Source organism: Electrophorus electricus, chromosome 4 (genome assembly GCF_041902795.1).
Source record: "Electrophorus electricus isolate QZ-2024a chromosome 4, ASM4190279v1, whole genome shotgun sequence".
Classification (NCBI taxonomy): domain Eukaryota; kingdom Metazoa; phylum Chordata; class Actinopteri; order Gymnotiformes; family Gymnotidae; genus Electrophorus; species Electrophorus electricus.
In genome coordinates, this window is record NC_137500.1 from 12,475,965 (window position 1) to 12,490,000 (window position 14,036).

General features: G+C 41.0%; 2 protein-coding genes across 10 annotated transcripts in view; both read left to right on the top strand.

Annotated features, from left to right (window-relative positions):
• The first annotated feature begins 773 nt into the window (after positions 1-773).
• Positions 774-9,137, top strand: ifitm5 (interferon induced transmembrane protein 5). 8 transcript variants are annotated; one of them, XM_081713858.1, is made up of 5 exons: positions 791-849; positions 4,222-4,327; positions 6,894-6,987; positions 7,482-7,750; positions 8,668-9,137. In XM_081713858.1, exons 4-5 carry the CDS (start codon positions 7,544-7,546, stop codon positions 8,887-8,889), a joined length of 429 nt encoding a protein of 142 aa, XP_081569984.1. In that variant the 5' UTR covers positions 791-849; positions 4,222-4,327; positions 6,894-6,987; positions 7,482-7,543; the 3' UTR covers positions 8,890-9,137. The 8 variants fall into 8 exon arrangements, with proteins under 8 accessions (XP_026859875.1, XP_081569984.1, XP_081569985.1 ...); XM_081713859.1 differs by having other exon boundaries at positions 6,958-6,987; XM_027004073.3 differs by lacking the exon at positions 791-849 and adding an exon at positions 3,488-3,832.
• A 1,548-nt stretch (positions 9,138-10,685) lies between these two features.
• LOC113573676 (putative oxidoreductase YjmC) overlaps positions 10,686-14,036 on the top strand; it is an 8,433-nt gene continuing 5,082 nt past the window's right edge. For both annotated transcript variants that reach the window (XM_081713860.1, XM_027004085.3), the window contains exons 1-3: positions 10,686-10,821; positions 13,548-13,696; positions 13,985-14,036. The exon at positions 13,985-14,036 is cut by the window's right edge and continues 137 nt beyond it. In XM_081713860.1, the coding sequence (XP_081569986.1) occupies positions 10,808-10,821; positions 13,548-13,696; positions 13,985-14,036 (215 nt within the window). In that variant the 5' untranslated portion in view covers positions 10,686-10,807. The remainder of the gene's footprint in view (positions 10,822-13,547; positions 13,697-13,984) is intronic.

Consider the following 14,036-nt stretch of genomic DNA (forward strand, 5'->3'; position numbering starts at 1 on the left):
GATACTACTGAAAAGTAATAAAGAAATCTAGCAGGCTATTGGAATAGTTATATGTTGATGAACAGTTGTCATTTGTTCACATAAAGAAGCAACACATTTGAGGGGGCAGAGCTCACCCAGGCACCCCCTCATACGCAGACCAGGGGCCTTAATTATAAATGGTGCATACGCAAAAATAAAAAAAAAAGGGGGGGGGGGGGCGTCTAGAATGTGCGTATGCACTATCTCAGGTAGAAACCGGGCTTTATAAAGAAATACTTGGCAGGAAAATATGCGTACATTAACGGAAGCTTTGACCCATGCGTACAGCCATAAAAGCATTTGGGACCGAGTGGGAATTGGCGAGGAGACTAGAGAATTGCAGGTAAATGTGCGAACGTCATCACGTGTATCAGTTCATAACAAGTTAAGGTCCATAATAGGTCACTAAGACAATAAAATTCATACCTAAGCATTTGTTTGATGTGTTTATTGATTTATTTGGGTATACCAGTTCATTAGCCTGTTTTTATGTGTTAACATTTATGGCTCCAAAAAACTCCTAAGAAATAGTAAATGGACTGATAATAGTTGTGGATAATTATAAGTCTAAACAGATTAAACTAATTCCACACAATCACAGATCTATAAATCAACAAGAGGGTTGTAATTACCTTTAAACAGTTGTCTGTGTCTTAATCAAACACAGCATCACTTCTTCAGGGCACAGTGGCTACCCCTTCAAGCGCTGGCTCCATACTCCTTCCCTAACCCTCATAGCACAGAGGAGAGACGCTACAATGACACACGCTCTGGAGGTGCTCGAGGAGGTAATGTGTCAATTGTGAATAACTGGATGCCAATGCAAAGGTATATTTGTTCAACAAGTTCTTTTAATGTTGCTGAAATTTCAGACATTATCTCTTTTATTTCTTTTAGCTAATTTGTCATCTTTTCTATTGCTGTAATTGTATTCACACTGCTTTTTCAATCGTAATTGCTGTTCACAGTCTTGCTCGTGTTTATATTTCTGTTGCTGTTTATCGTTTATGTCACGTTTAACTGGTTCGTTATGTGTGAGTGTCATTAATGTTTATTGTTGATCCGTGTATCGTTTCGTGTTAATAGATGATTGTCAACATTGAGGGAGAGGCTTCTGCATCCTGTTCCTTGCTCTGAGGCACTAGGCTTTCACATCTTAGTCTTGTATATTTTGCTGATAAAACACTATATAATACTTAACTAAGCATTAATACATCATTATTGCAATAAAATGTATCAAGAATTCTATTTTTTGTTTTTAATATAAAGTACAGGTAGATAATTCCAACCTGTTGCAAAGAACTTATCAGCATGATAATAATAACCAGACTGACACAGCTGGTGTTTATATATGTACACATACAGGAAGAGCAGCACAGAGCCTCACCCCCAGCATAACTTTGTTTTTGTTGACTTCACACCTCAATCACAATGTGTTCTTTTACCATCATATCTGCTATGTTAAAGGCAGACATGCCACAAGCTCTTCTATATCTGTCATGACTTAATGACCACAGTGCGTCAACAGTATTTGTCTAAGAGAATCTCTTTAATGTAATCAAGAACATGTTAAATTATCCAGTACACTGAAAATATGAAGTATGAGATTTGATCTCCTGAATCAGGTTGTTATTATTGTTGATAATTTCAGTTTAATGCAAAACACTCAACTGGTGTAGCAGAGTACACTACTGCCTTAAGACCTGACACTACAAACTCTTGTCTGCAGCTGTGTCTGTTACTCAGCTGCTGTGTGTAGCTGTAGCTTTTCTGTTCCAAGAGAAGCTTCAAATCCTTAAGTGGTTAAAAATAATACATGAAAGACTCATTGTGGCTTGTGGTCCAGTTGTATTTAACACTTTGACACAGGAGATTCATTTAAATTTAAACCGACTGCTACTTGGTCACTTCTGTAACTGACAGCTGCACGATAATTAAACAAGTCAGCAAACATCACATGAGTAAAGAGGTGAGACTGTACTGTAGTTTCTTCACACACAGACAGGAATACAGTAGGTCAGGGTTTTAGTGAATCCTTTATAGATTAGAGATGTTGCAGTTTTTATGATGTGAGCTGCATAGAGAAGCTGAATGGAGGAGAGTGAATGGAGATTTATGAGAGTAAAGATACTGTCAGAGGCCATGACACCAGTGGAAAAAAAAAAAGGAGAAACAGACTCAAACAGGAAACTATATACTCAACCCATAGGTAATGTTATAAATTCTCTATTCACATTTATTTGAGGGCAAGTGGACAATTATAGCTAAAAAGCTAAAGTTTATTTTTATATATTTATTTACTCACTTACAGTGTATATATGAATATTATGTTCTTGGTGACCATATAAGACTTAACAATTAATTTTAAAAATAGGGAATATCGTATGGTTTTACAAACACACAAAGACGAAAGCCTTTCAACAAGCTGTTCTTCATTCAAAAGGGAAAAGGTTTTACACTCAGAAAACGGATGTAACTCATTACACAGCAACACTGTTTTGAAGAAAGAAAAAAAAACTGAACCAAATTTGAGCCACTTGAGTATAAGTGTAACGCTGAGCGGTAAGGAGCCGAACGCATGTGCGGAGAAAGTTATAATCGTTATAACAGTCCGGGGTCATTGAGCCAATACGAAGAGTACGGAGATACATGAACCAAAAACAAAAGTATACGAAGGCAAACAGGGGAAGCAGACTATAACAAAGAAGCTAGGAAAAAACACATGGAGGCAAGGAAAAACAAACGGCCAGAATCACAAAACAGGCTAACAAACGAAGGTTTTCAAAAACCTTCATACAGACATCCAAACAATCAAGCATCAAATCAACCAAACAATGAACAGCAAAGACAGAGGGCACAAGACAGGTTTTAAATACATGAACTTAACAAGATTAGAAACGAGAAACAGGTGAAAGCAATGGCAGGCGTGGAAAACCAAACGAGGGGTGGAGAAAACGAAATTAAGGACTGGAACAAAAATAACATACACGAGAGGGAAACCATCAAATGGAGGAGGGACAAACCGTAACAATGAGATTATGCACTGGTGATTAAAAATTAGACAAATCTAGTCCATATTATATATTTGGAAAAAAAAACAAACAAACAAACATTTTGAGGTGATTAAAGAGTAGTCTCAATATCCCTATGCTTTCCCAGCCATGATGGAGTCTGAGGCAGAACTTGTTCTTTAAGTGGACTGTTCTTTAAGTGAATGAGAGTGATTCGGTGATGCAGATTAATTCATTAATCCACTGGAGGATTGCATTTAACAGAAAACTGTTAAAGCCTGCTGTGTGCCTTGGTCGAGGCTTTTCATTCTGTAACGATGAGCGGTAAGGAGGAGGAGAAGAGCGAAATTTAGTAGGGGCAAATCTAAATCAGGGTCGTTTAGGCAGTCCAGGGTCATAGAGCCGACACAGAGAGTACTGGGTTACATTACAAAACAAAAACACACGAAGGCAAACTGGGGAAGCAGGCTATAACTAAGGCAAGGGAAAACTCAGGACTAGGAAACACGAAGGTTAAGATAAACACAGGCACAGAGTACGAAGAAACAACCATAACGAAACATATACAAATTCCATAATTCCAACAAACAAACGATGAACAGCCCCGACCAAGGCACACAGCAGGCTTTAAATACATGAACTAGAAACGAGGGACAGGTGTACGCAATCAATGTGAGGACAAAACGAAACTATGGAACAGAACAAAACACAAGACATAGAAAACACGGAACATGGAAGGGACTGATCGTGACAAAAACGAGGACTTTTACAGTGGTTAGTAGGAAAAATTAGAATGTGAGGTAAATTGGGATGATGAGGCTGCTTAATGCTATAAAGTATTAGCTATGAATGTGGAAAGTCAGTTAGATAAAAGCACATGATTCTCTTTGTGTACAACAACCTGACCATAAGAGAGAGACCAAATACAAATCAATCAGTAAGGGTGTTGTTAATGCAACTGCATTTTGCATTTGTAGCAAAACTGTTCCATCAAGGGCCATAGTGTCTGCAAGTGTTTGAATCATGTACCACACACTTGATGTATCTACTTAGAATTAAACTGTTAATGATTGATATCTAGCTAAGTGTGAGATTCAGGGCTGCAGTTTATGATAATAACACACGGACTGCATTGGCAGCAGATGCATTGGCTCTGACTCATTTTTTTGTCTTGAACCTGTATGATCAGGTAAGGCCACTGAGCTGGGATGGAAGTACTTCAGTTCCAGTCTTCACTACATCTCTACAGAGAGAGAGGAGCAGACCTGGTAACCATAAACAGTAGAGAGGAAAAGGTTAGAGAGAAGACTGGACGGTTGTTTTTTATACATGTTTTTGAAATGTTGCGCCATCTGGTGGGTATGTAAGCAGAGTGCATCTGTGTTAGTTTCATAGAAATGTACAACCAGTTGTTACACTCAGCAGAACTTTGTTGACATGCTGAGAGGAGATAAGCAAGCTTGGACTGGTTTAAAACAGGCAAAGAGAATAAGGACTGGGATTTGGAATGGGTGGATGGCACAGCACTGAACATTAGGTAAGATTTCACTGATCTGAGTCCTGTTCAATATATAATTACAGACTCTCACACTTCAATTCTCTGAGAAACACTCAGAGAAAAGATTAAGATTATAGAAAAATTCTCTTTCAACTAATGGAGAAAACTAATGGGGAACCCAGTGGACCAAATGAACACGGTGTAATTACAGGCCATGGCTCTGATAATCTACAGAACTGGGCTGATTTTCCCTAAAGTGCCAAGTTTATTTGGATCTGTGAAAGGAATATTTTTTACCTGAACCTGCATTAGAATGAATATTTGAGTATTCATGTTGGCAGGGTTATTATTTTGGAAGAATACAAGTAGAGCTATGGGTTGGATTCACCTCTTTTTCTGAAAATGACTAATATAATAATGCTGGATTTTATTCAACAATCTGAAGCTAAATCTCTGTGTGTGAACTCAAACTAGTAGCGGAAGCATGTGCAGGCAAAAAATCAATTTGTAATGTGCCCCAAGCCCAATTCAAAAATACAGGAGCTTAGTCAGGCAAAATAGGAGCAGCAGGGGCTGAAAAAAGCAACCAGTACAATCCAAAAATCATCATCAGACAGAGCAATCATGGTGATCAGGAGCAGCAGACAATAGGTTAAAACATGGTCCAAAAACTAGGCCAAAAAACAGTCCACAGGAAAGATAAGAAGAGAAACAAGCTTTTAAATTGACTAGACAAGAAGCTTTGCACTAAGGTGTGAGGTTTTTAAACAGTAAGTGATGCTAGTCCACAGGTGGGCACAGTGAGGGGTGTGGCCAGTGATTAGTTCACATTTTTGCACCATGAGGGGTGTGGCCAGTGACTAGAACACTAGTGAAGCTGATTGGCCTAATCTTCTGAAGGCGCAGTGAGGGGCGTGACATTCTGTTGATGCACAATAGTGCAAGAGTTCCGTAACAGGTTGAGGTGTTATATTTTGCGGAGCTGTTTTAAATTACTTATGGAAGCCATGAAAGGTAATGCAAAAAAGGTAAGTGTGTTCTGGAGTCAAGGTTGGACCGCAAATATTTTTCCTCCCTCCATTTTTTTTTTTTTTTAGGGAAAAATTGGGAAAAAATGTAAACAAAATATGAAAAATTTTGACCAACATTTAGCATTCTGTCAGCCATTAGCTCCTCTGTGAACTTTTCCCCTTATCCTTACCCAGTTAAAACCTGCAGCTAAAGTAAAAAACCTGTCAAAGGTTAATAGATGAGTAATAAAAAAATTAAATCCATAACTGTAGTAAGGTCGTGTTCCTAAACTAGTACTAAACTTAACTTGCTATGAACTAGAAAGTGTGCTGGGCAGGTGTAGAATATATTAGAATGAGTAGAGCAGGGTTTTCCAATCCTGCTCCTGGGAACCCACAAGACTGAACATTTTAGGTGTGTCTTTGACTGGATACACACAGTTTATGTGGTGATGCATTCTACTAATGAGCTGAGATTTGAATCAGATTTGTGAGGTAAGGAAGTCATGTATAATATTCAGTGAGACGCATTGCCAGGAGCAGTACTGAGAAACCCTGGAGTAAAGTCTTTGTTGGTGATGCTTTCTGTAGAAGATGGTACACCAGGCAGATCAGTGGCACAGGTGAGTGGTTCCATGATGGTTGCACTGATCCAGGGGCAACTGAACAGGACCTTCATCCAGCAGGGTTGAATGAGCATCAGACATATTTTTAAGATGTTATTTGAGTGATGTTACGTTTTCCCCAACTGTACAGCCTACAGTAAAGTGTATAAAAGTGACATCATCCAATGTCGTTTTGAAGACATTCCTCAGACAAATGAATGTTCAGTTCAGCTGACAATTCTGAAGCCAAACAGTAACCTTTAAACAGAATTGCTCTTTGAACACTCTCGTCTAGTACAAAGATTGGGTGTTTACATGAGTTGCTTCACTACAAATGTATTGCTGCTTTGCAAGGATTACTTTGCTTAGCTATAAGGCTATATATGACAAACAATTCACAATCAACATTTTCATAGAATCATCGTTACAAGTTTTGATTCCAAGGCCTATATTTCTATAAACATGCATTATTATTATTATTATTATTATTATTATTATTATTATTATTAATAATAATAATATTAATAATAATAATAATAATAATAATAATAATAATAACTGCAACTGCAGTGACAACAATAACAACAACAACAACAATCATCATCATCATCATCATCATATAGTTTGTCCACAAGGGGGCAGAAAATTCTCAATATTCAGGCTATAGAGGAACATCTGTGAAAAGTAATGCTTTGGTTTTCAGGACTCATTAATGATGCTGTACTTTCCCTTATCTGGACTAATGCAGATGAAGTTTGAACTGGAAGGTGATTGGACTGTATCTTTTTTTTTAAACATCTTCATTTGAACAGCTGGAGACCAGTCAATTTGTAGCATTAGAGGTAAGAAAAGTTTTTACAGAGGTATACAGATCTGTGTGTGTATATGTGAGTTAGTGGGTATGATTGTGTGTGTGAGAGAAAGATGGCATTTTTAGCTTTACTTTTTATGAAGTGGGGACATTTGGTTGGTCTTTTGAAATGTATTTAAACTAAAAGAACCAAATTATTTTACTTTGGTTTGCGATGTTAAGGTTGGCCTAACGTGGACACTTAGCATGGCTTAACTACAGTTCTACACAAGTCAGTGGAACTACCCCACAGAGGCACTAATGCTTGACTTGGTTTGGGCAGGCCACACTGGAAAGGTGGGGGCAGTGAAGTGGACAAGTAGTTCCATGCCCTGTTCTCCACTATTCACCACCCATAATAACAGACCTCTCTCTCTCTCTCTCTCTTTCTCTCTCCCTTTCCCTCCTCCTCCTCCTCCTCCTCCTCTTCCTCCTCTCTCCCTCTCTGTGTGTTTGTGTGTGTGTCACCACCCCTTTATGGTACAGATAAAAGTTGGAACCAGGGTGACCAGTGCAGACACTGTGAGTGCTCTCAGACCAGCATCAGAATGGACAACGCCACATACGGCTACTCGTCTGACTGCACCCCCCTCACCAGCTGTAAGTCGGCTCGCAAGCCGGCAGGCTCCACCGTGGTCAACATGGGCCCAGCAGGGAAAAAGCCTCCCAGCGACTACCTGGTTTGGTCCCTCTGCAACACCCTCTATGTCAACTTCTGCTGCCTTGGATTTATGGCTCTGATCTATTCCATCAAGGTGAGAAGTACCAGCAAATCCCAATCTCTCTCTCTCTCTCTCTCTCTCTCTCTCTCTCTCTCTCTCTCTCTCTCTCTCTCTCTCTCACAAATGCACACACAAACGCATGGGAAAAAGAAGGTAAATTATGTGGGTAAAACTTGCTCTCAGCTTGTGTGTATGTGTGTGTGTGTGTGTGTGTGTGTGTGTGTGTGTGTGCGTGCATGCATGCTGTAAGCTGAACACTGGGGAGGAGCTGTGTGGTCTGGCATCCTCCCCTGGCCCCAGGTGCCCAGCTAACTGAGTGAGTGTGCTGCTGGTACCGGGCCTGGCCTGATTTAAACACAGTGCTGGACACATTCAGACCAAGCTGACTGGGTTTTATCCTGGGTTGTACATAATGCAAAAACATGGAGAACTGCTAGTGCTCCACAGAAATGTGAGAGAGAGAATTAGCTGGAGGAGGGAGAGGGCAAGGGAGAGCAAGACAGAGAAATAGAGCGAGAGAGCGAGATAGAGAGAGAGAGAGTGCAGTCAAGAAGGCACTAAAGGAGTACACTCCCTCAGTGATGCTGAAATTAGAGACATTCATGTTTATAAATGGAGTGCTGTAATTAGTAGGTACCTCATGGTACAGCCAGTCCTCAGGATTACAGGCAGCACTGGAGACATTTCACTCTCTCTGTTTCTTCCCTCTCTTCACCCCCCCCCCCCCACACACACACACACAAACACTCAAACACATTTGGATTACAATAGAGAAAAGCATGCACTCCCTATGTAGTTAGACCCATATGCTGTAATGGTAAGATGAGTAGATAAGCTGTAACTTCTCAGAGCATGTCGTGTTTTGGGCATGTATCATGTGTTTCCTGTGCGTGTGTTTGTGCATGTGCATTTTTGTGCACATGCGTGTGTTTGTGTGTGCGTTGCACCAGGCGCGAGACCAGAAGACACTGGGAGACATGCGTGCTGCTCAGGAGTGCTCAGACAAGGCCAAGTGGTACAACATTCTGGCGTCGGGCTGGAACCTTCTGGTGCCCCTGCTTCTGCTTGGTCTGCTGGTGCTGCTGCTCGTGCACCTGGGTAGCTCCCAGGGGACCTTCGACTTCTTTGGGGAAGACGGCTTCCAGAGCTTCATGAAGCTGTTCAGCAGGTAGACGGACAAGACAGCAAACGAATCGACCAACAGCAAGCCACCAGCCTCCGGCCATGGACTTATCTCCCTCTGTGCCTCACAAACATGTCTCGCTACACTTTTTTATCTTATGAATAATGTGTTATTATATTATTGTTGTTCTTTTTATTTTCAGAGTCTTGTCTGCTATATAAGAACTATTCAGTAGAGTTTTGTCTCTTTCACGCTTTACTTGAAGTAAATGTGACAAGTAGAATAAAATATTTAACATATTGAATAAGTGCTCTCACATCACTGTGTTGCAACTAATGGGAAGCAGTGTAAATGTGAAAGAGGAGAAGAACTGGGTGATGACCACTTGTGAAGAACCGCTCTCCTGTGTGTGTGTGTGTGTGTGTGTGTGTGTGTGTGTGTGTGTGTGTGTAACCACTGATAGCATACCCCTGCTTAAGGAGACCTCCAGAGCAGAGCATTGGATCGATGGTTATGTTGTTCTTAATATCACCGTTCATTAGTCAGAAAACTGACTGGAGGCCCAGTCTCAGGGATGAGCCCTGGTAACGCCTACTGTGCCGACAAGGCTGAGTTTGCTCTCTTTAATATTCTAAAGATGCGCAGATCGTTGGATGCTGTCTCAGTGGCTTCTCGGAGAAGGGAGCGCAGTGCAGTGGTCTCTGTAGCCTGGTCTGCGCCTGTGTGTGTGCTGTGTGTATGCTGTGGGCTGGGCCTGTGTGTGTGCTGATTGTGTACTGCAGGCTGGGCTGTGTTTGTGCTGTGTGTGTACTGCAGGCTGGGCTGTGTGTGTGCTGTGTGTGTGTGTACTGAAGGCTGGGCTGTGTGTGTGCTGTGTGTGTGTGTGTGTACTGCAGGCTGGACTGTGTGTGTGCTGTGTGTGTGTGTATACTGCAGGCTGGGCTGTGTGTGTGCTGTGTGTGTGTATACTGCAGGCTGGGCTGTGTGTGTGCTGTGTGTGTGTTGTGTGTGTGTATACTGCAGGCTGGGCTGTGTGTGTGCTGTGTGTGTGTACTGCAGGTTGGGCTGTGTGTGTGCTGTGTGTGTGTACTGCAGGCTGGGCTGTGTGTGTACTGTGTGTGTGTACTGCAGGCTGGGCTGTGTGTGTACTGAAGGCTGGGCTGTGTGTGTACTGTGTGTGTACTGCAGGCTGTGCTGCGTGTTTGCTGCAGGCTGGGCTGCCCTGCTGCCTTCGGCTGGTCACCACTCCTGCCCAGACTGGTAGTTCTAAGAGCTAAATGACAGACCCGTCTGCCAGAGCTTGGGTTCTGAGCTATTTCTGCTGGCTGAGAGTGGAGACAGATGTGGAACAGCTCGATTAAAGAGCTGGGCACACACTCAAGTGTGCACGCGCAAACACACACACACACACACACACACACAGACACACACACACTTGTGAGCTCTCCTTCTCTCCCAAGCACACACAACACACTTCAGTGATGCAGAATACATTATATCTCATTGCCTTATCTTAACAAACCAAGTAAATAAGCATTTTTTTTTTAAATTTATTATTTCAGGTTTTTATATTAACAAACTGATATAATTTCCCCCCCAAATACTTTACAGAACCAAATGGATTTGGAATGTGTCACATGGTCATTCTTCTGGCTATAACGTGTACAATTCTACCGTAACATGTCAGCATGTTCCTAAGCACTAGTTTCCACATGTGCACAGGTGACCAAAGGTAGCAGTGAAACATTCTGAATATTAGCAAACCACTAACAAAACAAACCTCACACATGAACTTTCTCTCACGCTTGAGCCCTCTGACCCAAAAGCAATGAGAGTCTGTTACCAGGGGGCTTTTAGAAATGCCTAGTCTGAATACATGGGCAATTTTACAGAGCTCCACATTACCCTCCTGAATGCACACCTCTCTCTAACATCTGTCACATATAAACACTTCTGCTGTGACTATCATGAGCCTTACCAGGTAGGTGGTGGATCTAGCTCTCCTTGTTAAATATCTCGTTGCATATTAGTTGTTAAAAATGTCTAAATGATGTTGATTTAGTGTTGTTTTCGTTTCCTTGATTGGAGGTTATTCAGTCATCAAAAACTTCTCTGTAGTATTTGAACAAAGTTGTTCTCTCTATGAAGCATTTTATGAATCAACATTAATTTCATTTATTAATTTAATCACTGTCAAGTGGACCCAATTATACATATCCTAGAGCTAAAGTCATATTACTTCAAGCCTTGTTTTTTTTTATTATAATTTTTTTTTTTTTATCAAGAAGCCTTAAAAAACCCATCAGTGTAGCATTGTAAACATGAAGCAGAAGGAATCTGGTCTTATCTGCTTGTGTGATTCATTCTCCATGCGGGAACATACAGAACATACAGAAAGGTTTTTACACCATGCAGGATGCAAAAATGTCTTTTATTATTTATTTTTGCTTCTGCGAAGGCCAGACTAAGCGTCATTAGACTCTTTAAAATACTCTCCCTCATTAAGAATGTTTTTGTTCACACTAATTTATGACATTTAAAGAACTTATGTCATATTTGGGGATTGGTGTGTATTTTGTTTCACCGCAGTGGTGATGTTTTAGTGCTCTGGGGTGGATCACATATGTTCACAAGCTCAAATGAATGGTTAGAGAAGACGTCTATACAGAGGGTAGCTGTGCGCTGCTGGAGCTTAAGGTATAATCTTCTCCTTGAACTACTGGGAGATTTTCAACCAGTAGCGAATATAAATGGTAAAGGTCATCAAATGAAGCTTTCTGGTTGTTTTGTAGATCCCACCCTGTTCCCAGTTCCTGTAATAGCTTAACAAATGTACAGCCATATGTCTGCACTCAGCATTGTGCTTTAGAAAGCTTTGTGTGGCTAATGAGAAAGAGGGTTTGCTGTATGTTGCAATTTGATATATTAAGCATTTCTGTATACATGTACTAATACCATGTGATGGCACAGTGTCATAACTCACACAAATTCAACCCGATATTCAGATTCTAGAAGTATTTATTTAATTTTATCAAAGTTTGATGCATGGAAGCCAATTTGATGCTGATATGTTTATGCTCACAAAGTTGGTTAGAAATGATATATATAAAACTATGTATACATATGCTAAATATAGCTTTACAGTCCATGATTAGTCATGGTCCATGAAAGAGTCTCTGCTTTGAGGTTTTTGGAATCTTTTTTGGAAGGATTTTCCCTAAGATCGTCTTCATAAGGTATAAAGAGCATAAAGAACCAAAACAAGTGATGTTTAGTCCTGTAAAGCCACCAGAACTAATTTCTTCTTTAGGTCTTTAATGAGGACCTATGTGTTCTATCATCACTTCCTTACTGCGCAGCCATGCTGGGACCTGTCAAAACTATTCCATCAAACTGCTATGAAAAGCAACAAAAAAACATGGGATTATGCATTCAAGGTTATAGGTCATTTGTCATTCAGATATATAACTGTACAATCTTGCAGACAAAGTTCATGGTGTTACTGAATCCCCCCCCTCCCCAAAAAATGATGTACAAAGCACTTTTGTAAGTCGCTCAGGATAAGAGCGTCTGCTAAATTCCATAAATGTAAACGTAAATGTAAAACAAACTTAATTTTAAAGCCTGTTACATTTATACAGTGAAATTTCCTTCCTACAGACCAGAGAGTAGCCTAAGCTCAGTTTGTAGTAGTTATTTACACAATCGATCTGTTCTCTTGGTCCTCTGCCTTTTACCCCAGCCAGCAAGAGCTAACTGTCTTTTTTATACTTTACTAAAAATCCCCCGTTTAAAGGTCAAAGCATATTCCCATTCTTAAATGATTATATTGTGATTAATCTGTTGCTACAGCCTAGAGTCACTGTATTTAAGGTTAGAGTTGTTTCTTTAACTCCTGAAAAAAGCACAAAAATAACCAGGCAGGAAAGCAGTGAGTGAAGGAAAAAAATTAATGAAAATACCAGTGAGAAGAGATTGGTTTGTTTAACTGGGACAGGTTGATATTTGTTTTAAATAAAGTTTGCCTGAATTGTTATGTGAACATACTTTTCTAAATTTACACCTTTACATTTTTGTTAAAACTGTTAAACACAGCTCTGGGTAATGTAAATACCTCTGGATAATTTAAGGAACTCTGGAAAAATGCAATACAGTTCTGGGCACAACACGGTTATCTACACTTTAAACATTGCACTAATGCATGAGCATCACCACCTATGAATGCACACATTCAACCACAACGTCTGACTATTTACTCTCACAATGCCTACATTCAGATGTCATCTACATATCAGAGGTGTCCTGTGGAAACCCTAAACAGGGGAGCAGTCAGTGACTGAAGCTCCGATAATGAAACCTCCATCATTATTTTCTTCTTGCCATCTTTATCCAAAAACAAGATCAACTGGGCCAGATCAGAACATTTGTACACACCTCTATTTATTTGTTGTTGTTGTTTTGTATCATGCAGTACACCTTTCTGGAAGCCACTGCACATGTTACATTTCACACCCCTTTTATTCAGGTTTTTCCTTTCATTTGTCATCTGTGTGTATGGATTCAGTTAAATGAAGCACAGTGCTACTACAGCCCTGCTATCTGTCTGTCTAGGCCTCTAGCTCTCTAGCTAGCTGGACAACCCGAGAGGTTGGTGTGATGATGAGCATGTGCTGGATTTTAGCAGTCTGACCTCTGTCACCTATGCAGGTGCTTGCTGCTGCAGATGGAGGTGCAGGCGTTCATTGAGCACTGTATGCAGGTGGTGGGCACCAGGGCCAGTCACGCCCGCAGCCTGGCACATGTGCTGCTGGAGGGGGACCTACGCGGGCACTACAGCCATGGGCTCAACCGCATGGGTGCGTATGCCAGCCACCCCCTCGCCTTCCTGAAATGGTGGGCAGTAAGAGTTAGATGTGGAGATGTGATTTTGCCCATGAGGCTATAGAGGGAAGCCTGGTGTTGGTCGCGTGTCCCGGTGGCAGGACCTGTTTTTATGACAACGTGTCAAGCGTGTACCTGTGTGTGTGTGTGTGTGTGTGTGTGTGTGTGTGTATGCGTGCGTGTGTGTGTGTGTGTGTGTGTGTGTGTGTGTGTGTGTGTGTGTGTGTGCGTGCGTGTGTGTGTGTGTGTGTGTGTGTGTACAGATGTGTATGTAACAGAGATCCGTGCAGGAATCTGTGCACGGGATGGTGAACC

What these genes read in the sequence shown, in the direction of transcription:
- ifitm5 (XM_027004074.2), top strand. Translation starts at nt 7,544, where the DNA reads ATGGACAACGCCACATACGGCTACTCGTCTGACTGCACCCCCCTCACC. An exon ending in CTCTGATCTATTCCATCAAG is followed by an intron (nt 7,751 to 8,667) that starts GTGAGAAGTACC and finishes GCGTTGCACCAG; the next exon opens with GCGCGAGACCAGAAGACACT.